Consider the following 24,327-nt stretch of genomic DNA (forward strand, 5'->3'; position numbering starts at 1 on the left):
TAGGTCAGCGCTTTAGTAAAACTTAACAAGCTGATAAAGAAGGCTGGCTCTGTTTGGGAAACTGCTCTGGAGCCTCTGGAGATGACTAACAAAGAATGATGCTTCAGAGAATGAAGACATATTGGACAACAACAGAATGTCTTTAGTCAGAGGCATCTTCAGGTCGCCTGTAATAGTTTTAAGCTTAGATAGTTTGAGTTACAACATTTAATCTGCCTTTGTGATAAAGTATTTTTGAATGGAACTGATGTGAGACAGTAACTTCGAAGAGCTTAATAAAGGTGGATTACAAGGTACTTTTGGCATGTAAAATGCTATATTAACTCATTAATGCATATAGAGACACCTAAACAATCAAAATCAGTAAAAGAAAGGAATGTTTCATATACCTTTTTTTTAAGCAGTTAATAGCTTGTTTTCTGTCTCTTGACTGGCCCATAGACAAAGTCTGAGCCACACTGACCTCTGCAATGTCTGAGTAGGGTAAACAGAGAAGAGCAGATGATTGGCTTTCACTTCTCTCTGGATTTAACTCCCTTATTTTGTATTTAAAAGAATAGAGTTAGAGTTTTGTTGAAACTTTCCTAACTGTGAATCCTTGCAGTTGACTTGTGAAATTTATACAAACAAAATGAAAGTTGCATTAAGTACTTTGCTTTGTGGGTAAAACTTTGATGAACTTTGTTATCTGTTATGTACACTGATGATCAACGCAAACATCTGTTTGTAAGAAATTCTTACATTTCTGGTTGACATATTAACTAGATATCAGCAGGAGAAAAACATGATGTGTAGGAGGTTTGTACAGTCAGTTAAGTTGGGAGGAGTTTTTGTTATCTGCAGCTACTTAAAGTTACTGAATAAGAGGATCATTGCAGTCAGTCATGGGTCGTCCTGGAAACCAGATGTGGACATGGACGTGGTGTGTCATCTTATGTGGGATGTGTGTTGGTCCAACGGTGGCTGAACCGTAAGTTTATATGAACTTTTTGAAAAACTATTTGTAATTAATTGAATATAAATTATGATTCTAGGGTTCAGGCTTTTTGTGATTTCTGCTATATGTATGAATTTGTCTATAGACATTACATGGTGACCATTCCTGCTGTTCTTGAAGCTGGAGCTGAGACCAAATTCTGTGCAAGTCTCATGGAACCTAATGAGACTCTGACCATGACTGTCACTTTGAGGTCAGAAGAAAAGAATACAACCCTTCATGAAAAGACGTCCAGGGAAGAGTTTCGTGAATGCATTCAGTTTCAGGTCAACTTTCAAGACAGACTTTGAGCTATTTGTCCTTTATAAAAACATATACATTTATTATCTTAAACAAAATTTGCAGCAAGAGTTTCATGCTTAATGCTATTATAACATTCTTGATTTCACAGGTCCCTTTAGTGGAAAATGAAGAGGTGACTAAATTTGAGGTGGAGGTGCAGGGAAACAAATTTTACTCGAAAGAAGTCAGGAAAGTCTTGATCAAATCCTACCCACCAATGTACTTCATCCAAACAGACAAACCGCTCTACCTCCCTGGACAGACAGGTAACTGGGACATCTGATTTACAGAAAACTGTTTCAATCAGTGTTCTCTTTCACAATCCATTAATTATGTTGGCAGTTAATACAGTATAGTGCAATTTCTTATTCAATTATGGTTTGTCTAAAACTTTCATATAATCTCTGAAAACAACTCATAGTTCATTTCAGAGTGTTCTCAATGGATACAAAGTTTAGACCAACCAACCAGCTGGTAAGTGGCAAAATGTTGTTCTTTTTACAAAATATATACATTTCATTTAGGGTCCAAATACATCAGAGTTTATTAGATTAATGTTATGGATATATTGCACTGTCTCTGTGAAGTGGGGTATATTGACCTCTAGACATGCAGGATAGGAGAATCCAGGGACACAGTTGTCAGTCAGTCATTTTCTACCGCTTATTCCATAGTGGGTCGCAGGGGAGCTGGTGCCTATCTCCAGCAGTCTATGGGCGAGAGGCAGGGTACACCCTGGACAGATCGCCAGTCCATCGCAGGGCAACACATAAACAACCACGCACACACTCATTCACACACCCAAGGACAATTTAGAGAGACCAATTAACCTAACAGACATGTCTTTGGACTGTGGGAGGAAGCCGGAGTACCTGATGGGAACCCACACATGCACGGAGAGAACATGCAAACTCCATGCAGAAAGACCCCCGGACGGGAATCAAACCCAGGACCTTCTTGCGGCAAGGCAACAGTTCTACCAACTGCGCCACCGTGCAGCCCTCTAAAAATGTTTTTAGATATTAAAAATATAAAAGTGTGGTTGATTTGTATTCACTTTCTCCCTGGCTTTTTCCTGGTCTTCAAGATGATGTTTGTTCACTAACAAACACCTAAGTCCTTTTCAGGACAGTTGAATTCAAATGGTCACCACACTTTTCAGTTTTTGTTTGTAAAAAAAAATGAAAACAGTGTATCATTTTCATTATACTTCATAACTATGTACTACTTTGTGTTGGTGTATCACTTAAAGTCCCAGCGAGATACAATGAAGTTTGTGGTTGTAATGAACAAAAAGGTGGGGGAGTTCAGCAGGTGTAAATACTTCTATACGGCATTGTGTAAACCTCTTTAGCTCCCAGAAGTATCTTCTTGTATCTTCATGTCTTTGGATTTAAAGATAACTTGGTAGGGGTTACTTGGCTGGGTGTGCTGTTTAACTAAAGAGACACTGGGGACAATGTTCACAATCAGTCCACCGAAAGATCAATAGTTCAGTCCTGTACATCTTTGTGCCAATTTTTATCAACTTAATAAGGTTGTCACTTTAAACCATAAACTTAAATAACCATGACACTGCAAAGTGTTAATAAAATGTTTCACGTTAATCAGATTTCCTTCAGAGTCTGACCCAGAATTTTATTTTTCCTTCTTTGTCCAACAGTACAGCATCATCGAACTTGAGGTAAGAATATACCCAATCTTTTTTGTCTTTCAAGAAGAAATAAACTTCAATCTTTAGCTTTGTTTTTTCTACACCTGACAGCTCTTTATTTATGGTAAATATCCAATTGTGTAAAGCTCTCCATAGCTAAGTATACCCATTATCCCCAGAATCCATTTTCACTTTAAACTGCTGATGTGTATTGTGTAGTTTTGCGAAGCTAGAGCTGAAGAGATAAAAATAAAAAAGCAGCATGGATACATTTCTCCACAGCTTTCTAGTTTGTATCTTGTATGCCAGTAGCAAAGCATGGCCAAGGCTCTCTGACCTTATGCTCTCATACTGTATGCGATTCCAAACATTCAAAAGGGAAGGAAATTTGGCCACTCCAGTATGTTCAAATCCAGAAATATATTTGTTCAAGGAGCGACTGTGGCACAGGTGGTAGGAGTTCATTCTCTAATAGGTGGCTTGCCAATTTGAACCCCCACTCTGTCCGTCTCAGTCCTGCCCTTTGGCAAGACACTTCACTTGGCTTGCCTGCTGATGGTGGTCAGAGAGCCCGGTGGCGCTGGTTGTATGGCAGCCTCGCTTCTGTCAGTGTTCCCCAGGGCAGCAGTGACTACAATGTAGCTTAGCACTGTCAGTGTGTGAATGTGTGCAGGAATGGGTGGATGATTGATTGTAGTGGAAAACGCTTTGGGGTCTCTGGTTTGTTAAAACTGCTATACAAGTGCTGGCCATTTATCATATGATCCTTGAAACAATCACACTCAGGAACCATTTAGTAAAACACATCATAAAAACCAATGAGGACAAAAAAAATAGCAACACAGAATACACACAACCTTACCAGAAGCCTAGCATTTCAGAACAAAAATCCAAGGTGGTTTAAAGAACCAGCAAACAAATACAAACCACATAAAAAATCTGTCAGTACTGGTTAAAATGACACACTGTGCAGCATTTTTCCCAAAACCTGGTTAGATGACGAACCATACTGATTACTCCCATGATAAACAGTGACATAAACTCCAAGGCAGAAAAGAGAGCAGAAAAAAAGTAGCACAGCAGCCAAGTTTCTTACAATTGAGGACAGTTAAAACAAATGAACACGACATGAAGCAACAATTTTTATTGTTTGATTTTATGTCCACTTAAAAACATATTATCCTGGTACCGATGGATGTCTCCATGTACCTCAGTTATTCAGCAGGCTGTTGATAGCTGTTGCATTACATGTAACATTGCATGTAACATTACATGTAACATTACGTGTAACACAGGCTGTTGTCTGTTACTACCGGGCAAACAGCTGCATATAACACCTGTCCAGAACCCATCCAAACTAAAATGTATGAAAAACAGCTTATCCACTCAGCCCAATCCCATCATCCATTCATGCATCCTATAGAGCAGAGGTCCACAACTACTGGGCCATGATTGGTACCAGACCTTTTGTCAAAAGGTACCAGGGCACAGAGCATTCAATTAATACCTTTAGAAATGTTATCTGTATTGACAATCACAGTATGTGAACGGTTTTATTTCAAAAATGCGGAAGTGCGTGTGCACTGGAGGATTGCTGTTGTGGTTGTACGGTAAAATGTACATTTTAATTCAAATATATATTTTTATTATTACAAGTTCCAAGGCCCTCATAGAAATGCCTAAATGTCCCTGACAGTTCATCTCTGATGTTTGTCTATCATTGTGATTCACCTGACCGAACAGGATCCGAACAACAACAGAATTGGACAGTGGCTCAATGAAACATCCAACAGCAAAATACTGCAGCTTTCCTACCCCTTAATCTCTGAAACCCGTGAAGGAACCTACAAAATCATTGTGACAGTTGGTGAACATAAGACCTACCACCACTTCAAAGTGGAGAAGTATGGTATGTTAGAAATGTTATTATTATTTTGTTTTTTAACAAACAAAATATTTTCTCTTTAAATCTACTTGGTAACATGTACTGTTTTGGTGTTCAGTTTTGCCCAAATTTGATGTGACCATGAATGTAAAAGAAGAAGTCAATATTGGGGAGGAGAACTTTGAAACTAAAGTATGCTCAAAGTAGGTAAAGGTTATTTTCTAACAAATAAATACCAGAATTAAAAAAATCTCAAGCAGTTCCTCTCTGTGGATGACTCTGTGATCTGTTCTGATTTAACCAGGTACACATATGGACAGCCTGTTCCAGGAAGTGTCACAGTAGAGGTGTGCCGACCTCTTCAGCAGCATATTTATAATTCAGAAGTGGTGCTCATAAATCCTGAAGAACATCAGATATTACCTCCCTGTGAGATAGTCACAAAGCAGGTAGAGTTATACACATGCAGTTACACATATGCTGCACATACACCTGTACTAAAATGTACACGGGGATTATGGTGTGGGACTGTTTTCCTGGAATTAGGCTTGGTCCTTTTGTTCTAGTGAAATTAACTCTTAATGCTTTGAAATACCAAGACATTTGGGACAATTGTATGCTCCCCTTGGGGATGACCCTTTTCTATTCAAACACAACTGAGCACAAAGCGAAGTTCACGAAGACATGGATGAATGAGTTTATGACTGTACAAAGCACATTCATGTATCAAGTTATTATGGGCCTACCTTGGTTTGCAATGTTTGGGTCAAGTGATACATATGCCTCAACTAAAATCCCTTTTCACAGAAAGAAAGCTCAAAACTTTCAGAGTGGGGGGTGGTTTGCCAAAAGAGCACGTGCCAGAGGATTGAGCGACGGGTGTTATAGGTTTGTTTATGTGAATGACTTGGTGGAGGTAAATACAGATGTTTACAGCCGTATTATGATGCAAGTCTGACAGTAGCTGTGAGCTTTTCTAGGTTTTAAAATTGATTTTTCATGGTTTAACTGTATCTTTTAGTATTTTCATGTTTTTACTGTTATTTTGTAACATTTTGAAATACTTATAAAAAACAAATACCGTATTTTCCGCACTATAAGGCGCACTTAAAAACCATACATTTTCTCAAAAAATGACAGTGCGCCTTGTAATCCGGAGCGCTTTACATATGGATCAATTGGTTAATTGGTTGATCCATACTGGTTGTACACGGCGCTCTGTCAAAATGTTTCAGTACGACTGGTAAACTACAAAGCCGCACTGCTTGCAGCATTACGGCTACCGTAGTCAGGGGCGTCGCCAAAGTAATAAACACCTGTACTGTGCTTACTCCTAGTCCAACACCACTTGTGTGTGTATAACGTTTGAATGTACTAACGTTTGATTTAGTGCATCAAACTGTTTCTTTTACGTGTTTACTGAATCAGGGAAAAGTTCCCTTTCACGTTTTAACTAACGTTTGATTTCAACTTCAACTTCATAGACTCCAATGCATTCCTAACGTGCGGTTGGCTCTATTCAATAGAATTCTATGTAGAGGAGACCTTACCATGAGAGTGAATGGAGTTATCAGAACGCTGGTTTGTAGTGTATTAATAAAGTTTGACTGACTGACTTATCTGACTGTTTTGTTGACATTCTCTTTAGCACAGTTCCATCTAGTCGATGCATAACGCAACCCCAGTCAAACGTTTGACTGCAGTAGCTTCTATTCTATGCGCCTTATAATCCGGTGCGTCCTATATATGAAAACAGTTCTAAAATTGGCCATTCATTGAAGGTGCGCCTTATAATCCGGTGCGCCTTATAGTGCGGAAAATACGGTAATTATTTTTATTTTTATTAATTAAAATATATTTTGTTATTATTACTTCCAACTCCATGGCTTCGAACTTCGTCTTTCTTTTATGGCTTTTCTGTTCTCCAACACTCTCTATAGTGCCAGCCAATACCACTGTCATACCTGCTTGTGTTTTGAGTTCTTGAGTTTGTGTTTTGTTATTTTACGTGGTCTAGTCTTTTGTTTTCTGTCTCCCTGCACCCCAAGCCTACACCTGTTTTGTGTTTTTCCCTGATTGTCTCGTCACGTGGGTCATTGGTTCCCCCTGCGGTCCAGTTTTGTATTTAAGCCCGTTTGTTTCCTTTGTTGCCCGCTGGTTCTTTATGTGTTGTTTGTGTTTCTGTGCTCGCCTGGTACCCTGTCTGTGTCCAGTCCATGAGCAATAAAGGGTCGTCTTACCAGCAAACTTCGAGCTTCAGGAGTTCTTCCCCACATAATGGTCCAACAGAGACACACACTGTGACAACCACATTATATTTAGGCGACTGACAGGCGACTGTGGCTCAGTGAGAAGAGTGGTTGTCAATCTGAGGGTTGTGGGTTCAATTCCAGCTTTCTCCTGCCACATGTCCATGTGACCCTGGGCAAGGCACTTAACCTCAAATTGCCCACCCATCTGCACATCGGTGTATGAATGTGTGCATGTTATTGAGTGTGTCTGGGTGAATGTGACTAGTGCAAAGTGCTTTGAGTGGTCAGTATGACTGGAAAGGCGTTATATAAGTTAATTCCATTTACCATATTTACTAATTTAAACAGGACGGTGTGCATCGCTTTAGCACCCGTTATCCATCCATATCATTAAAAGGGTCTCTAAACGAGCTATGAACCTAATCATCTGAATCAACAAGTTAACTCTAAACACCTGCAAAAGATTCCTGAGGCCTTTAAAACTCCTAGCCTGGTTCATCACTCAAAACCCCAATCATGGGTAAGTCTGCCGACCTGACTGCTGTCCAGAAGGCCACTATTGACACCCTCAAGCAAGAGGGTAAGACACAGAAAGAAATTTCTGAACGAATAGGCTGTTCCCGGAGTGCTGTATCAAGGCACCTCAATGGGAAGTCTGTGGGAAGGAAAAAGTGTGGCAGAAAACGCTGCACAACGAGAAGAGGTGACCGGACCCTGAGGAAGATTGTGGAGAAGGGCCGATTCCAGACCTTGGGGGACCTGCGGAAGCAGTGGACTGAGTCTGGAGTAGAAACATCCAGAGCCACCGTGCACAGGTGTGTGCAGGAAATGGGTTACAGATGCCGCATTCCCCAGGTCAAGCCACTTTTGAACCAGAAACAGCGGCAGAAGCGCCTGACCTGGGCTACAGAGAAGCAACACTGGACTGTTGCTCAGTGGTCCAAAGTACTTTTTTCGGATGAAAGCAAATTCTGCATGTCATTCGGAAATCAAGGTGCCAGAGTCTGGAGGAAGACTGGGGAGAAGGAAATGCCAAAATGCCAGAAGTCCAGTGTCAAGTACCCACAGTCAGTGATGGTCTGGGGTGCCGTGTCAGCTGCTGGTGTTGGTCCACTGCGTTTTATCAAGGGCAGGGTCAATGCAGCTAGCTATCAGGAGATTTTGGAACACTTTATGCTTCCATCTGCTGAAAAGTTTTATGGAGATGAAGATTTCATTTTTCAGCACGACCTGGTACCTGCTCACAGTGCCAAAACCACTGGTAAATGGTTTACTGACCATGGTATCACTGTGCTCAATTGACCTGCCAACTCTCCTGACCTGAACCCCATAGAGCATCTGTGGGATATTGTGAAGAGAACGTTGAGAGACTCAAGACCCAACACTCTGGATGAGCTAAAGGCCACTATCGAGGCATCCTGGGCCTCCATAAGACCTCAGCAGTGCCACAGGCTGATTGCCTCCATGCCACGCCGCATTGAAGCAGTCATTTCTGCAAAAGGATTCCCGACCAAGTATTGAGTGCATAACTGTACATGATTATTTGAAGGTTGACGTTTTTTGTATTAAAAACACTTTTCTTTTATTGGTCGGATGAAATATGCTAATTTTGTGAGATAGGAATTTTGGGTTTTCATGAGCTGTATGCCAAAATCATCCGTATTAAGACAATTAAAGACCTGAAATATTTCAGTTAGTGTGCAATGAATCTAAAACATATGAATGTTAAATTTTCATCATGACATCATGGAAAATAATGAACTTTATCACAATATGCTAATATTTTGAGAAGGACCTGTATTCGTGGATTGAGTGCAACACGCCACTTATTGGATGTGCAATGGAAATCAATTCATCATTAAGAAATATCCAGCCAGTAGTGTTAATGGAAGTGTTTAAAATTTCAAAGTACACAAAAAGAACCCTGCGTGTTCTTAAAAAATAACTGTATATTCATATTTTTGAGGGATTTGGAAATGGTGAAGACGCTGCCCTTTAAATGTCTTTGACAATGCGAGCTCTTGGTTGAGTGGGATCCTTGGCAAGCAAATTATTTTTCCTTCCCCAGCCTAGCTCATTTCTTTTGTGTTTTCAGAAATGGAATATACATCTTATTAATCTCAAATTAAAAGTGTAAAGCTAAGTGGTACCTTACTGTACTAAATGAGCTAATTCTAAATAAAAACGTCATGTTAATTTGTATTGCATTACTGATATTTACTTGCCCTAATGTCTGTCATACACTTGTGTGGAGTGGAACAGGGTGTGTAAGTGTTTGTGTCAGTTTAATATGCTCATTTTAAAATATGTAAAATATGTAAAAGTTTAATATGATTCTACATTTTATTTGTTCCATTCATCTGCATTATATTTTCTTTCCTTTGCTTTTTAGACTGACAAAACAGGCTGTGCTTTGTTTGAATTTGAAATGTCAAGTTTTACCAAAATTGACACAAATGTAGTACGTGATGAACTTCATGTAATTGCCACTGTGGAAGAAGAGGGAACAGGTAAGTCTTGTTTACGTACTCCACATTTCTTTTCATAAGCAGACTTTATTACAATGATCCTGAAGAAATTACAGGCAGATGACTGTTTATATTCAGGTGTTTCACTCTCCCAGACGAAGAGGATAAAGATTTCATACATTATTGGAAAGCTGGCTTTTGTTGAACCTCCCAAGATTTATGAACAAGGAACAAATCTGGAGGGAAGGGTAAGAATAACACAAAGCTGTGAAAAATTATTTTTCCCCATCCAGAATTCCCCTGTTTTAGGTTTTTTGTCATACTATGTATAAATGATTCAGATTATCAAACAACCATTAATATCAAACAGGGATAGCGTGAGTAAATACAGAATGCAGTTTTCAAATGATTTTTTTTTGTGGAGAATAAAACCAATTGAAAACAACCTGGTTCTAACTGAAAAGTGATCTCCATGCTTCTTAAATAATAAATCATCTGTAACGATGAGGTCACTTTTACCAGGCCAAACCTGTTGTATATAGAAATAGCTTAAATAGAACCTGTGTGTCAGCATGAAGTAGGCTAAAAGATCTCAAAAAGCAACCCATTGTGTCAGGTTAAAGGCATTCAAGAGCAGATGAGAAACAAAATCATTGACATGCCTCAATCTAGAAAGAGTTGCACAGCCATTTCTGAGGCTTTGGAACTCACGTGTACCACAGTAAAACCCATTCTCCACCAATGGAGAAATCATAGAACAGTGTTAAACTTTCTCGTGAATGGCTGATCTTCCAGAGTACATTAAAAACTCATTCAGGAGGTCACAAGAGAACCCTGAAAATCAACTAAAGCACCACAGACCTCACTTGCATGAGTTAATTATTCAACAATATAACAGAGACTGGGCAAAATAAGATCCATGGGAGAATCCCAAGGAAAAAAACACTGCTGATCAAAAAGAACCTAAAGTCCAATCTCACATCCACCCCTAAAAATCCTGAGGATCACCAAGACAAACATATTCTTTGCACTGATAAGAATAAAAGTGGAACATTATGGAAGCTGAGCATCATGTTACATCTGATGTAAAATTTATTGCATTTCACTAAAGGAACACCCTACCGACAGTCAAACATGGTGGTGGCAATATTGTGGTTTGGACTGCTTTCCTGTCTCAGTTCCTGAAGAACTTAGCCCAACTGAAGGAATAATGACATCTACTCTCTAGCAGATAATCCTAAAGGCAAATATAGCTCATCACTTTGTGAACTAAAGCTCAAGCATAGCTGGGTTATGCAGCAGAACAAAGGTCCAAACCAAACTAGCAGGTCCACTTTTGACTGGTCTTGTGTTATGAATCACCTGTGCTAGGTAATGAGTTTTGAGTTTCCTTCTTGTCTGTTTGTATGCACTTCCCTGTTTATATTATTTAGTTGTTTTTATTTTAGGTCGATCTTTGTAGTGTGCTCCACATTTCATCTAATTAGCAATTTTTTTCATTGGTCATTTCTCCTCCCTGCCTTTGTTTAAAAGTTGTTCGGTTTTCATTGCTCTTTGCTGGATTCTACTGTTTGCCTGCCAGCTCCATGCCAGTCATTCTGCCCATGTTTCGTGTTCTACTTCTCCATGTACATTTTCAAGTTTAGTTGTCATTAAACACTTTCTGCTCACCATGCTGCTCCCACGCTCCTGTTTGCACTTTGGTCCTGCAAGAATCTTCCATAATATGACAGACACCCTGTCAAAGTCAAATCCAATTGATATGCAGTTGCATGACCATAATGGGCCGTCATTCTTAAAAATCCTCCTACATAGCAGATTTAAGATAATTATGCGGAGAAGAGTGACCCACAAATCCTTCATAGCGATATTAAAGGACTAATGTGAATTTTTGCTACCATGTTTGCAGGGCTTGACATTAACTTCGTTGTTCACCTGCCACTGTGGCTAGTGGTTTTCCAAAGTTACTAGCCACTCTGCATTTTCACCAGCCACATTGTTGAGGATTTGTTTAATATGATTAAACCTGACTATAGCATCCTAAAGTTTACTTTAACTAGATGTACAACATTTTTAAATGTAAATGACCCTTTTACACAATCATATCAAGACTACATAAAATGTTTACCACTTCGGGTCATTATCAAGTATTCAGCTCAGACAAGGTTCTGTGTAAAGCTCCTTTTATATGAAAATGTGCAGTGATCAATGGTGCCAGGTCTCGTGAGAGAAACAAGCAACCAGCTCTATCAAAACAAGCCCAAAAGGAGCCCAACTGGCTTTATACCACTGTGTAAAACAGAGGCCACTTATAAACAGCATAAATGTATACATTTATTATGGCATTATACAAAAGCAACAGCAAAATTATTAACACTTTTACCATAAACATTTTGAATAACTTAAAATTTTGAATAACAACTGATCAAAAGAGAAGTGCATTTGGCATACCTAACAGCAAAATGACATTAAACATGGTCAAGAAAAAACTTTCTTTAAAGTCTGTTGAAAAGAAAAGGCATGGTGAGCACATATTTCACACTGCGGAATCAGAAAGGAGGCTCCCATCTCAGGTCAGATCCTGTCTTGCAGTGCGCTCTCTTTCTCACACTGTATTAACATTTTTCCCATATTTTCCCCATTTACTGCATCTCATTCTGACGCTGTCTCATTACTTGTTTCCCTGTCACTCTGGGCTCTAGTGTGTGTGTGTTTGGGGTGTGCCATCAACTGTGGTGGGAGCTATAACCAGAAAACAGCGACGTGGAAAGGATAAACTATCTACCACTTGTGTTTTGCTTTATTTTGGGAGCTGGGAGATAATCAAGGGGTTTCACTCGGAAGGAAGGCCAAGCCCAAACTTGACGTTCAAAAACAAGCCCACAAAACTGTAACCCACAAGATTTGCAAGCGACTTTAGAGAAAACGAGCCCAAAGTCGCTTATAATAAGCGGACTTGGCAACACTGGCAGTGTACAAAGTAGAAACATTACCTCCACATTACCGCCCCCACCGCTTCACAACTGTGTTCTCCACAGTGACCGTCTGTCTAAAGCGACATCGGTCATGAACGGACCACAGAGCAAACACTGTATGCAGGCAGTGCTCATGGGAGTTGTAGTGTCGCATTTCAACTTGCTTATATTTCGGATCCCATTTGAGAAAACTACAATTAAAAACTGTATATATAATTCAACCCGCCAAAGTGGCTAGTCGGAGTGGCTGTGTTACTGCTAAAATTCACCCGCATTTGGCGGGTTGGCGGGTGTTAATGTCAGGCCCTGCATGTGTGGTACAACCAGTTATTAGGTCTAGGGGGCAAATTACGTTTTCCACATAGGGCCAGGTTATTTTGGATAGATTTTTTCCTTTGATTAATGAAATTATCATTTGAAAACTGCATTATCTACTCTTTTACATTACATTTTTTTGATGGTCTGAAACATTTAAATTGGAAAAAAAGCAAAACTAGTAGAAATTAGTAAGGGGGGACAGTCTTTTTCCACAACACTCCATATTGAATTTTTGAACGGTTGGTTTTTCAAGTCATATGGTTCATTGAACTATTTTTTTAACCCAGAACTGTATTTTCTGCAGGTCAAGGCTGTTCACTACAATGACACACCCATTCCTCACATGCCGCTGTACTTGTTTGAGGGTAATATTTGGTCTGTACGCTCACTGCAGAACCTTACAACTGACAGCGATGGTTTTGCCACATTCTCTTTCAGCACAGACACATTTACTGGAGATATTGATATCAGTGTAAGTAAATCACAGCTCTAAAACAGCGGATTTACTGCACTAAGAAAAACTACAATAAAATAAAATCTCAGTTTGCTTTTCAATTATCTCGTTTTAAAGTTTTTTTTTTTTTTTTTCTATTATCAGATAAGCGCCTCACCAACACTGGAGCACCATGCATATAGAAAAACTTACATTCCCACAGGACGTCACACAGTTCACCAATCTCAACCTCCTGTTGATACTAAAACAGTCAGCTCCTTGAAGATAAAGTCGAGCAATACAGCCTTTCCTTGTGACAAAGAAGTGGACATCGCCACTGATTACAGTTTTGTGCATGAACCACAGGGATCTGTGGACATCATGTATCTGGTGAGTAACTTCTCTGGTCACCACTATGATTGATTTTTCAATGAGTTTTGAAATTGGCTTTCCTGGACAGTTGCATGTCATAACTTAGCAGCTCCTCAGGCAGAAGAAAGTTGTTTTCATCAAAAGTACAACTTTTAGATTGTATTGTATTGTATTTTCATCCATAAAAGGGCCACTGTAAACTACAAGTACTCGTGACCTTCTGTTCATTTGGGTGATTTTGGCCTGGGTGATGAGTCCTCAGTCCCTGCTTTAACCAAGGAAGGTGTGATGGCGGGATTGAGGAGATCCTTCAAGTACTCCTCCCACCTCCCGATAATGTCCACCGTCAAGGTCAGCAGCTCCCTACTCCCACTATAAATGGTGTTGGTGAAGCACTAACAACACCCCCCTCTCCCCCAAAGCACAAATCAGTTTGCAAGAATCACTTGGAGACCAACAAATTGTCCTTGTCATTGACCTCAATGAACTCCACCCAGGTCCCAGTTTTTGCCTCTACAACAGCCTTGGCCTCATAAGTCCTGCAAGCCACATCACTTACTGCCAGTGTTCACCATCGGGTTTGGGGATTGCTGCCGCAACAGGCACAGCAGCCTTAAGGCCACAGGTCCAGTTGGCAACAAAAGGTATCAGACTTTGTGTTCCCAGCCTTGCCCAGAATCCGAGAATAGGTCACCAAAAGTGGGAGTTGAATATGTCCCTGACCGAGGGCCCAGCCAGATGTCCCCAGCAGACCATGCTGCCTAGGAAAATAATAAAATCAGAATTTTAATAAACAAAAGATAAAAAAAGAGAAAAGAGGAAGCTAGACTTTAAAGACTTGATCAAAGAAATTGCTAGCAAGAAGGCTCAGTGCTGCTCTTGAGTCAGGCTGAGCATGTGCGGTGATAGCTGTCAGATGGATGGAGAAAGATTTGTGTTTCAAGGAGTTCTTTGTTCTTGTCTTGTTGTCTGCTGTTTTTACTATTTTGAGATGATGATGTTAATATATTTTAATTTATTTTGATTGAAAAGTTATACATTTTATGTACATTATACACTCACCGGCCACTTTATTAGGTACACCTGTCCAACTGCTCGTTAACACAAATTTCTAATCAGCCAATCACATGGCAGCAATTCAAGCATTTAGGCATGTAGACATGGTCAAGACAATCTACTGCAGTTCAAACCGAGCATCAGAATCGGGAAGAAAGGTGATTTAAGTGACTTTGAACTTGGCATGGTTGTTGGTGCCAGACGGGCTGGGGTGAGTATTTCAGAAACCGATGATCTACTGGGATTTTCATGCACTACCATCTCTAGGGTTTACACAGAAAACCAAAAAAAGAGAAAATATCCAGTGAGCAGCAGTTCTGTGGGCGCAAATGCCTTGTTGATGCCAGAGGTCAGAGGAGAATGGCAAGACTGGGTTGAGCAGATAGTAAGGCAACAGTACTCAAATAACCACTCATTACAACCAAGGCATGGAGAAGAGCATCTCTGAACACACAACACGTCGAACCTTGAGGCGGATGGGCTACAGCAGCAGAAGACCACACCGGGTGCCACTCCTGTCAGCTGAGAACAGGGAACGGAGGCTACAATTCGCACAGGCTCACCAAAATTGGACAATAGAAGATTGGAAAAAGGTTGCCTGGTCTGATGAGTCTCGATTTCTGCTGCGACATTCGGATGGTGACGGGGGGGAATTAGATTTTGTGTCATGGGGCCCAAAGTTCCTGGCTACGCCCTTTATGTAGCCAAGGTATGCATCTAAGAACTGGAAACTAAGGCTACAATTAAACAATTTGGAAATTGTATAATACCTTATATCACAAAGCTTAAATCAGTCACCAGCTGTCAGTCCAATAGAGCACCAACATATTTTATCTGCAGAAACTGTTTTGCCTATCTCCAGTAGCCACTGGATGACAGATGAGGTAACACCTTGGTAGGTCACCAGTCATTCCTGTTTCTTTTATCTCAATTGACCATGTATTGCATTATTTTTCTAAAAATGATCAGGTCTTATCTAGAGGAGCTATTGTCAGTGGAGGACATAAACAAGTTCAAGTGGAAGATAAACCAGGTATGTACAGAGTGATATTACAGGTTCATAAAAATCCAAACATTTCTCTTCACATTTGAATTACTATGTTAGTGGATTTAATTGATATGTGTAAGATGGTTTTCATGGTTATTTTTAGAGACATTACATGAGTAACACTTTGATGGATTTTTCAGTGAATGAGGGCAAGGTGTCCTTTAAGCTGAACGTGTCTCCAGACATGGTACCAATGATCCAGGTTGTGGCTTATGCTGTCCTCCCCAGCATGAATGTGATTGCTCACAATGCCGAGTTCTCAACAGAAAAATGTTTCAGTAATAAGGTCAGTAGAAAAGAGAGCAGGTTGCACCTAATATAAAAAACACTAGTATCATAATCCTGACCGTCCTAATAATAAAGAACCAAGGTATTTCATGTTAAACACATGTTAAATAATTTTTTTCAGTTCATGCTTTTATTCAACATCTGCAAAGTTACTTAAAAAAACAATTAGTTTGATAAAACTATTGGGTAAGTAATGTTATGTGTAAATCATGTGTGCTTGTTCAGGTATCTTTGGAGTTTTCTCCATCTTCCGCTGTCCCAGGAGAGGAGATCAAGCTGCAGCTGACAGCCCAGTCTGACTCCCTATGTGGAGTCAGTGCCATCGATCAGAGTGTCCTCATCAAGGAGCCCGGAAAGACTCTGGATGAAGATAGGGTAAAAACTAACAACATTTAACAATTTTTACACACATAACTTCTATGTTTTGTGATAGAAGGAAAGTTCTTGAATTAATTTTGTTGCTGAGACACAACCAAAGAAATATTGCAGAACAGTTTCTAGCTCTAAACCATGTTTTTCTTTTCAGATTTTTTCCATGCTGCCTGTCAAGAAAATTTCATATATACCATACCAGGTTAGCGATCCTGATGAATGTCTGCATGTGAGGCCAAAAAGATATGTTTTACCTTATCCATCTGAAGAAGGGGAAGCCCATAAAGTTTTCCAGGTACTAAGTGTACAGCAACCATACAATACAAAAAATATGAATTATAAACGTGGCCTTCTTTTGAAATATTTTTCTATGCACTTTTTATTGTTTTGTCTAAAACTGTGTAGAATGTAGGACTGAAAACAGCAACAAATTTGGTGATGACAATACCATCTTGTCTTAAATTCAAAGGAAGAGAATTTTATCGAGGTACGTCATCTTGGTTACTTTTGACCTGTCTCGTGGGGCAGCAAAAGAATTCGCCTAAAAAAAAAAACAGAAGTGTGCCACTTGTTATTCACTTTTGTTTCACTTTCGTCTGGTTCTTTACAGGAGTACACATAGCTTATGATCGAATAAGCAGAGTGGATTTTTTGAGTTCACCAGTGGGTATGAGACCGGAAGTTGTTGGTGCATCAGGCACTATTATGGAAGAACCATTGGTAACAGTTCGCACTTTCTTCCCTGAGACGTGGATATGGGACCTCGTGGAAACTGGGTGAGAGTCTGAGGCAAAAGAGTTTATGTTCAGAAATACTTAAAAAAAATATTATCATTATTCAACACACACACTGAATCACCCCTTTTTGTGACCCCACACAAAGAGAATAATGTCCAGCCATCAACATATTTGGAGTCAATTGGGATTTTTGTGAAATGAACATAGGCAGTGTGCATTTCTATTGAACTATTGGAAAACACAACTTTTTAATGTCTGGACATTTTTTTTCTTGGGTGCTTGAGTGCCTCATTGGTCTGTGTGAAGGACGTAACATCTGGGAAGCATTCCTGTCCTCATCCTGTGTCATTTTGACAGGTTTTCGCTTGCTTTTTTCACATGTTGGTTATTCTCGTGTCTAGAGCAGGTAAAATAAAATTTGGCGTGAGATGAGTTGAGATGTGGTGGTTGGTTTGTTTATTTGAATACTCTTTCATTTGCCAGAGTTTTTCTTAATTTATTTTGTGTGTTTACCTTTACTTGATTGTATTGTGGGTTTACATCATGGACCATTTTAAACCATCATTGTACTTTTTTACTTACCATTTTTCTGATATAGATTTTAAAGAAGTTCCAAACTATATTAAAAAGTATAATAAAGAAAAAAATATTAATGTTCATAAATCAGTCAATCTCAAAAGTTCTCAGAATCAATATGAAGATTGAAAACTTAACTTTTTCATTACAGGGAGCCATCTCCATCACACTAAATGAAAACACTGAGGGATTACTGTAAATTTCTTGGGATTCGAGCCATTGACATTTCAATTAAAAATGCAAAAAATTTACCAAAGCTGATATCAGTACAATCAAGAATCCAATTTATGATCACCCAAACAATTAATGCGCTACTGATTAACTAAAACAAAAGAAACAATTGAAAACAAGCACCAAGCAAACAACATTAAAACAACACCGATTTTTATGGTGTTTTGTCATGGAAAGAATAAATAACCAAGAGCGTAACAATCATTAACGTTGATCCAAAAACCTAAAGGTCAACACACAGCATTGTCAGACCAAAATATATGCCCCTATCATTTTCCCTACTGGGTTAATATATAACAAGGAGTTTATTTAACCTTGGAAATCATAAATAGGGACATCATAGTGGCCATAACTCTGTTGGAAAGAATGAGTTAGATTCCAGCGAGACAATAAACTTAAAGTTTACTTCCAAGTTTACTAAAGTTTAGTTTCTGTGTTAATGTGTGTACATACATAACTAAATTAAGTTTTCCATGTATACAAATAAATAAGAACAATTAATAATATTCTTTTATGCAGCTGATCCTCTCTGCATCATACATTCATAGGGTAGGTGATAGTGGCAACTTCAAAGAATGTGTCCTATAAAACGTAATTTATAAAGCACTTAAAAACAAACACAGAAGTGAAAGTGCGTAACAGATAAAAATATGTTCCAATAAAATTCAAAACTATTAAAATAAGAAATTACATGGACATAAAACTGAGATTAAACCACATAAGACCAACACCCCACTAAGTATTAAAAACCAGAGAGAAAAGATTTGTTTTTAAAAGAGAAGTACAAAAATAGCCAGGGAGGTTGCCTGCCAATGTACAGTGGCAGATCATCCCAGAGTTTAGAACCAGCTACACAGAAGGCCCAGTCCTCTCTGAGTTTACACTTGGTTCTTGGTACTGACAAGAGCAATAGGTCAGCTGACCTAAGAGAACGAGGTGGCACATAGGGCTGTTAAAGCTCAGAGATGAAGAGTGTAAGGATTATGATTATTGATTAATGCATATTTATCAAAAATTCTAATTAAAATTCAAAATTCAGGAAAATAGTTTTCTCAAGCCCCTCCTTGAGCCGCCACCTTAACGTGATGGAGGGGTTTGAGTGGCTGAATGATCCTAGAGGCTATGTTGTCTGGGGCTTAAATGCCCCTGGTAGGGTCTCCCATGGCAAACAGGCTCTAAGTGATGGGTCAGACAAAGAGCGGTTCAAGACACCCTCATGAGGACATAAAAAATGAGGCACGTGACGTCGCCCAGTACGGCGGAGCCGGGTCCCACCCTGGAGCCAGGACTGGGGTCGGGACCCGTCAGAGAGCTCATGGTGGCTGGGTTGCTCCTCGCGGGACCTGGAGGAAAGACGCAAGGCCATCCCCCAGTGGGCCCACCACCTGGAGGGGGAACCATGAGGGACCGGTGCAAAGAGGATTGGGCAGCATGCGAAGGTGGAGACCGTGGCGGCCCGATCCCCGGATGCTTAGGCTAGCTCTAGGGACGTGGAATGTCACCTCACTGGGGGGAAAAAGACTGAGCTTGTGCGGGAGGTCGAGAGATATCGACTAGAAATAGTCGGGCTCACCTCCATGCACAGCGTGGGCTCTGGAACCCATCTCCTCGAGAGGGGCTGGACTCTCTTCTACTCTGGAGTGGCCCACGGGCTGGGGTGGGTTTGCTTGTTGCCCCCCAGCTCAGCCGTCTCGTGTTGGGGTTTATCCCACTGGATGAAAGGGTCGTATCCCTGCGCCTTCAGGTTGGGGACAGGTCTCTGACTGTCGTTTCGGCCTATGGGCCGGGTGGTAGTGCGGAGTACCGGCCTTCTTGGCATCCCTGTTGGGGGTGCTGGATAGTGCCCCTCCCAGGGACATTCTGCTGGGGGACTTCAACGCCCACATGGGAAATGACAGTGACACTTGGAGAGGCGTGATCGGGAGGAATGGCCCCCCGACTAAAATGGATGGGCAGCCGGTCAAGTTACCTCAAATCCAGTGAAATGTGCTCAAATTTGTCAATGTTAGTTAAAAGACACACAGCAGCATTTGGTACTATCTGCAGGTGTGTGATTAAAGACCTGCTGACAAAATAATGGGCATTACAGTAATCCAACTGTTTGATTACAAACCATTGATTACTGTCTCCAAGTGCTCTTTCTGTGAGCATGGGCCTACTCTTGGCCAGTTGCTGAAGCCGGAAGTGTCATAATCTGCCTGTGTTTGGTGTTTTGAGTCTGAGTTCTGTTCACTTTTCTCTGCACTGCCATGTTCTTCATTTAATTTATTTCAGTTCATTCATGTTTGATTCATTCTTGTGCGTTTCTCACTGTTTACATTCTTTTGGCAGTCACATTGTTTACTTATTTCAGTTCACTTAGATGTGCACTTTGGTGCTACACATCTCCAACAAACTCTGACAGAAAGAAGCTGGACTTGATGGCAGCCTTGATCTGGCTGTCAAATATAAGCAGATTGTCCATTTCAAAACCAGGATTTGTGGCTGAGCGAGACATCCAAAAGTCCAAACACAGGCCTTCTGATGTGCCACGAAATACCAATACATCAATCTTATTTTTGTTAAAATTAAAAAAAAAAGAATTAAACCCATCCATCCCTTCAAATCGTTAAAACAATCAAGAAGGATTCCAACAGAACTAGTGCCACCTTTATGTGACACATAGATTTGGCAGTCACCTGCATAAAGGTGAAAAGAGACACTGTGTTTTCGAAGAATAGATCTGTGGATTGTATGTGGATTGTGTATTAGCCTTCCTCCTAATTAAATGTGATCCACAATTTAACACAATGCATTTGTGTATCTGTTGATCCAGATCTTCTGGAACCAAGGATGTGTCCTTCACTGTCCCAGACACCATCACCACCTGGGAGACAGAGACATTCTGTTTGTCCTCTGAGGGTTTTGGTTTGGCTCCTCGTCAGAAGCTCACCGTCTTCCAGCCCTTCTTCCTGGAGCTCACCATGCCCTACTCTATCATCCGGGGGGAGAACTTTGAGCTGAAGGCAACCGTCTTTAACTACCTGAACAAATGCATTATGGTAACTGTTGATTTTACATGAAATCTACCAAGCATCTGAAATCTTTTAGTAATCCTGTGAACACTATAAAGTTTAGCTGTATTTTATGTTTTCAATAGTAATTCATTTAGAAAATATATTGTCCTGTCTTTAGTCTGACTTTGCTATCACTGTATTAGAAAAAATGTTAGCCTAACAGTGATGTCAGTTTGTAAAAATATTGTAAGAGAGCATTATTCACTGCAAGAGTTTAGTATATGAGGTGAGGTGTGTGGAAGATGTTTACAGAATAGTTAAAGTTGCTATTGCTGGCAACAGTGTGTCCTTCAACAAATTGGACCTTACAGATTAAGAAGAAGATGTCATTCATCAAAGTTCTTGTACATGTAAAAGTAGAAAGACAGACAACATAGTGTATGTTAGACATGCTGTGATTATAACTCTGAGAATATTATTTAATATTTAATATTAATATTTTAATATTTTATCAAATAATATTTCAGTCTGTTAAGGGTTATCCTGTGAATACCATCCCAGTAAGGCAATGGTATTAGGACAAAATAGAAAGGTGTGAGATGAGCTCTGACATTATTGAACAGCATAAACTCTGCACACACATGGAATGAATTCACACAATTTCTTAAAATACAAGAATTTATTAACAAAAATAAGTCAAACATATTTCAATCAACAAACTCTTCACTATGCTAAAACAATCCAACTAAACTACCAAGCAGAATTAAAGAATAACGAAGACTAATGGGCTATGTACAATATAAACACGTTGATTAAAGATGATTGGAAATCATGACCAAAAAGAGTGATGCGATATTACCATGCAATGTTATTTATGTTTGAGAACCACGGATAATCTTGAAGAATCTGGAAGTGACGTGAAGTTAGTGTTGGAACTAACTGAGACAACCATTCACAATGCAAGATCAGATAAAATATTATTTTAATAAAATAATGTTTTAAGAATGATCTGATGAATAAAACCAACCGTCTGGATGACTAATTCTCAACGGGGTCTCATTAGCTGCCTTTATTTATTAAAAAAATATTTAAAGAAATATTATTAAGGGAATATTTTGGAAAAGCGCCAAATCTTTCTGGAGAAATGGGGCTTAATGGTGTTTACTTAGTTATCAGATTTAATAAAAATAATGTTTAGGGACTATCATTTACTAGCCTGAAAACTAACAACCTTTCTGTTAAATATTCCCTAGCAGGCAAGCACATGTTCTTAGCTTGTTAGCAGTGAGAGCTAACAAAGGAAGCTGATAGCTTAGCACAAGAATCAAACGCACAGCTTTAAAATACCGTTAATAAAATGGTTAAAATGGATGAGCGCGGATGGCGCGTTATGGCCGATCTTCTGTGTTTAAAATCATCCTTTAAATTAAGTTTGTCTTAACACACAAACAAAACCAAATTTCATAAAATGAAAAACGTTTAGATCATTTCAATCTAAAGCTTTCTCTATTACTCTGCCCAAACACCAAACCTCGTATGAACGTGTTGAGGAGTTGTCCGGGCAACGACGAAGTTTGAAGAAATGTCCACAGTCAACAAACGGTAACCTCCATAGCTGTGTGTGTGTGTGTTTTGAAGGTACGCGGCCGCTCTGTGAACAAAGGGTTAGCTTCCAGCTAACCTCCATAGCTGTGGATGAAAGACGGCTCGTTGTGTCCGCCAACCAACTGCACATTACAATAACCACGGTGATGCGGCTCCTGTTGTCATCCTTTCAGACTCGGCTTGTAGAGACAGCGTCTCTGCAGGAGATTCTCTGGAACAGTTTGCTTCTGCAGGTCTCAGAGACAAAGTAAAGCAATGCTTATACCTTAATTTCCCCTCTTTATGAATGAAATCACCGGGTACTGTCGAGGTAGGAAAACTTTGCTGACCGTCCGTTAACTCTTACATTGCTTCTCACCTCTCATAGACTCTTTTTATTTGGCACCCCCAAAAGAAAATCCTCAGTCAGAGATCAGTTGTACGTTTCCACAAGTTTATTAAAACCAATCTGAATTCAGAGAGGAGACACACACTTACACTGCTACCTGGAAACGTCTGTGTGTTGTCTCACTGGGGGCTGCGTTACATTACATTTTATACCCCACGCTGCTATGCAGAATCAGAATCAGAATCAGAAAAGCTTTATTGCCAAGTACGTTTTTGGACATACAAGGAATTTGTTTTGGCGTAGTCGGTGCAATACAGTACAAATTAAACAGTACAAACATATCTACAATATAATATAAATATAAGTGCACAGTTTTAAGTGAGTGAGAGTAAATATAGAGCAGTATAAGATGCGAGAGCAATACAACAGTGCAGGTGATCATTGTGCAAGTAAGCAGGAGTCCAAGCTGAGCGTTAATGTAACGCATAGAGTTACAGGTTACAGGTGTCCTGTCAGCAAAAAAAGGGGGGGTGTGGGGGAAAGGGGGAATGTCAGGGTGGTTTCCGGGCTTTGTTAACCAGGCTGGTGGCAGATGGGAAAAAACTGTTCTTGTGGCGTGAGGTTTTGGTCCGGATGGACCGCAGCCTCCTGCCAGAGGGGAGAGTCTCAAAGAGTCTGTGACCGGGGTGGGAGGGATCAGCCAGAATCTTCCCTGCCCGCTTCAGGGTCCTGGAGGTGTACAGTTCCTGGAGCGACAGTAGACTGCAGCCAATCACCTTCTCAGCAGACCGAATGACACGCTGCAGCCTGCCCTTATCCTTGGCTGTAGCAGCGGCGTACCAGATGGTGATGGAGGAGGTGAGGATGGACTCAATGATGGCTGTGTAGAAGTGCACCATCATAGTCTTTGGCAGGTTGAATTTCTTCAGCTGCCGCAGGAAGAACATCCTCTGCTGGGCTTTCTTGATGAGGGAGCTGATGTTTGGCTCCCACTTGAGATCCTGGGAGATGATGGTTCCCAGGAAGCGGAAAGATTCCACAGTGTCAATTGTGGAGTCACAGAGGGTGATGGGGGCAGGTGGGGCTGGGTTCTGCCTGAAGTTCACAACCATCTCCACTGTCTTTAGAGCGTTGAGCTCAAGGCTGTTCTGGCTGCACCAGTCCAACAGATGGTCCACTTCCCATCTGTACGCGGACTCGTCACCATCAGAGATGAGTCCGATCAGGGTGGTGTCGTCCGCAAACTTCAGAAGCTTGACAGACTGGTGACTGGAGGTGCAGCTGTTGGTGTACAGGGAGAAGAGCAGAGGAGAGAGAACACAGCCTTGGGGGGAACCGGTGCTGATGGTCAGGGAGTCAGAGACGTGCTTCCCCAGCCTCACGCGCTGCTTCCTGTCAGACAGGAAGTCAGTGATCCACCTGCAGGTGGAGTCGGGCACGCTCAGCTGGGAGAG

General features: G+C 40.4%; 1 protein-coding gene across 1 annotated transcript in view; it reads left to right on the top strand.

Annotated features, from left to right (window-relative positions):
- Positions 1-810: 810 nt before the first annotated feature.
- LOC124865249 (alpha-2-macroglobulin-like protein 1) overlaps positions 811-24,327 on the top strand; it is a gene marked incomplete at its 3' end in the record, with an annotated part of 39,000 nt that continues 15,483 nt past the window's right edge. Inside the window, exons 1-19 of the mRNA XM_047360209.1 lie at positions 811-970; positions 1,083-1,263; positions 1,389-1,545; positions 1,701-1,753; positions 2,943-2,963; positions 4,677-4,842; positions 4,937-5,021; positions 5,123-5,267; positions 9,463-9,580; positions 9,677-9,786; positions 13,136-13,303; positions 13,430-13,654; positions 15,662-15,725; positions 15,881-16,026; positions 16,254-16,403; positions 16,555-16,695; positions 16,806-16,887; positions 17,011-17,176; positions 20,760-20,985. Coding sequence (XP_047216165.1) covers positions 885-970; positions 1,083-1,263; positions 1,389-1,545; positions 1,701-1,753; positions 2,943-2,963; positions 4,677-4,842; positions 4,937-5,021; positions 5,123-5,267; positions 9,463-9,580; positions 9,677-9,786; positions 13,136-13,303; positions 13,430-13,654; positions 15,662-15,725; positions 15,881-16,026; positions 16,254-16,403; positions 16,555-16,695; positions 16,806-16,887; positions 17,011-17,176; positions 20,760-20,985 — 2,490 coding nt within the window. The remainder of the gene's footprint in view (positions 971-1,082; positions 1,264-1,388; positions 1,546-1,700; positions 1,754-2,942; positions 2,964-4,676; positions 4,843-4,936; positions 5,022-5,122; positions 5,268-9,462; positions 9,581-9,676; positions 9,787-13,135; positions 13,304-13,429; positions 13,655-15,661; positions 15,726-15,880; positions 16,027-16,253; positions 16,404-16,554; positions 16,696-16,805; positions 16,888-17,010; positions 17,177-20,759; positions 20,986-24,327) is intronic.

The sequence above is a fragment of the Girardinichthys multiradiatus genome, unplaced genomic scaffold, assembly GCF_021462225.1.
Source record: "Girardinichthys multiradiatus isolate DD_20200921_A unplaced genomic scaffold, DD_fGirMul_XY1 scaffold_56, whole genome shotgun sequence".
In the NCBI taxonomy this organism is placed as follows: domain Eukaryota; kingdom Metazoa; phylum Chordata; class Actinopteri; order Cyprinodontiformes; family Goodeidae; genus Girardinichthys; species Girardinichthys multiradiatus.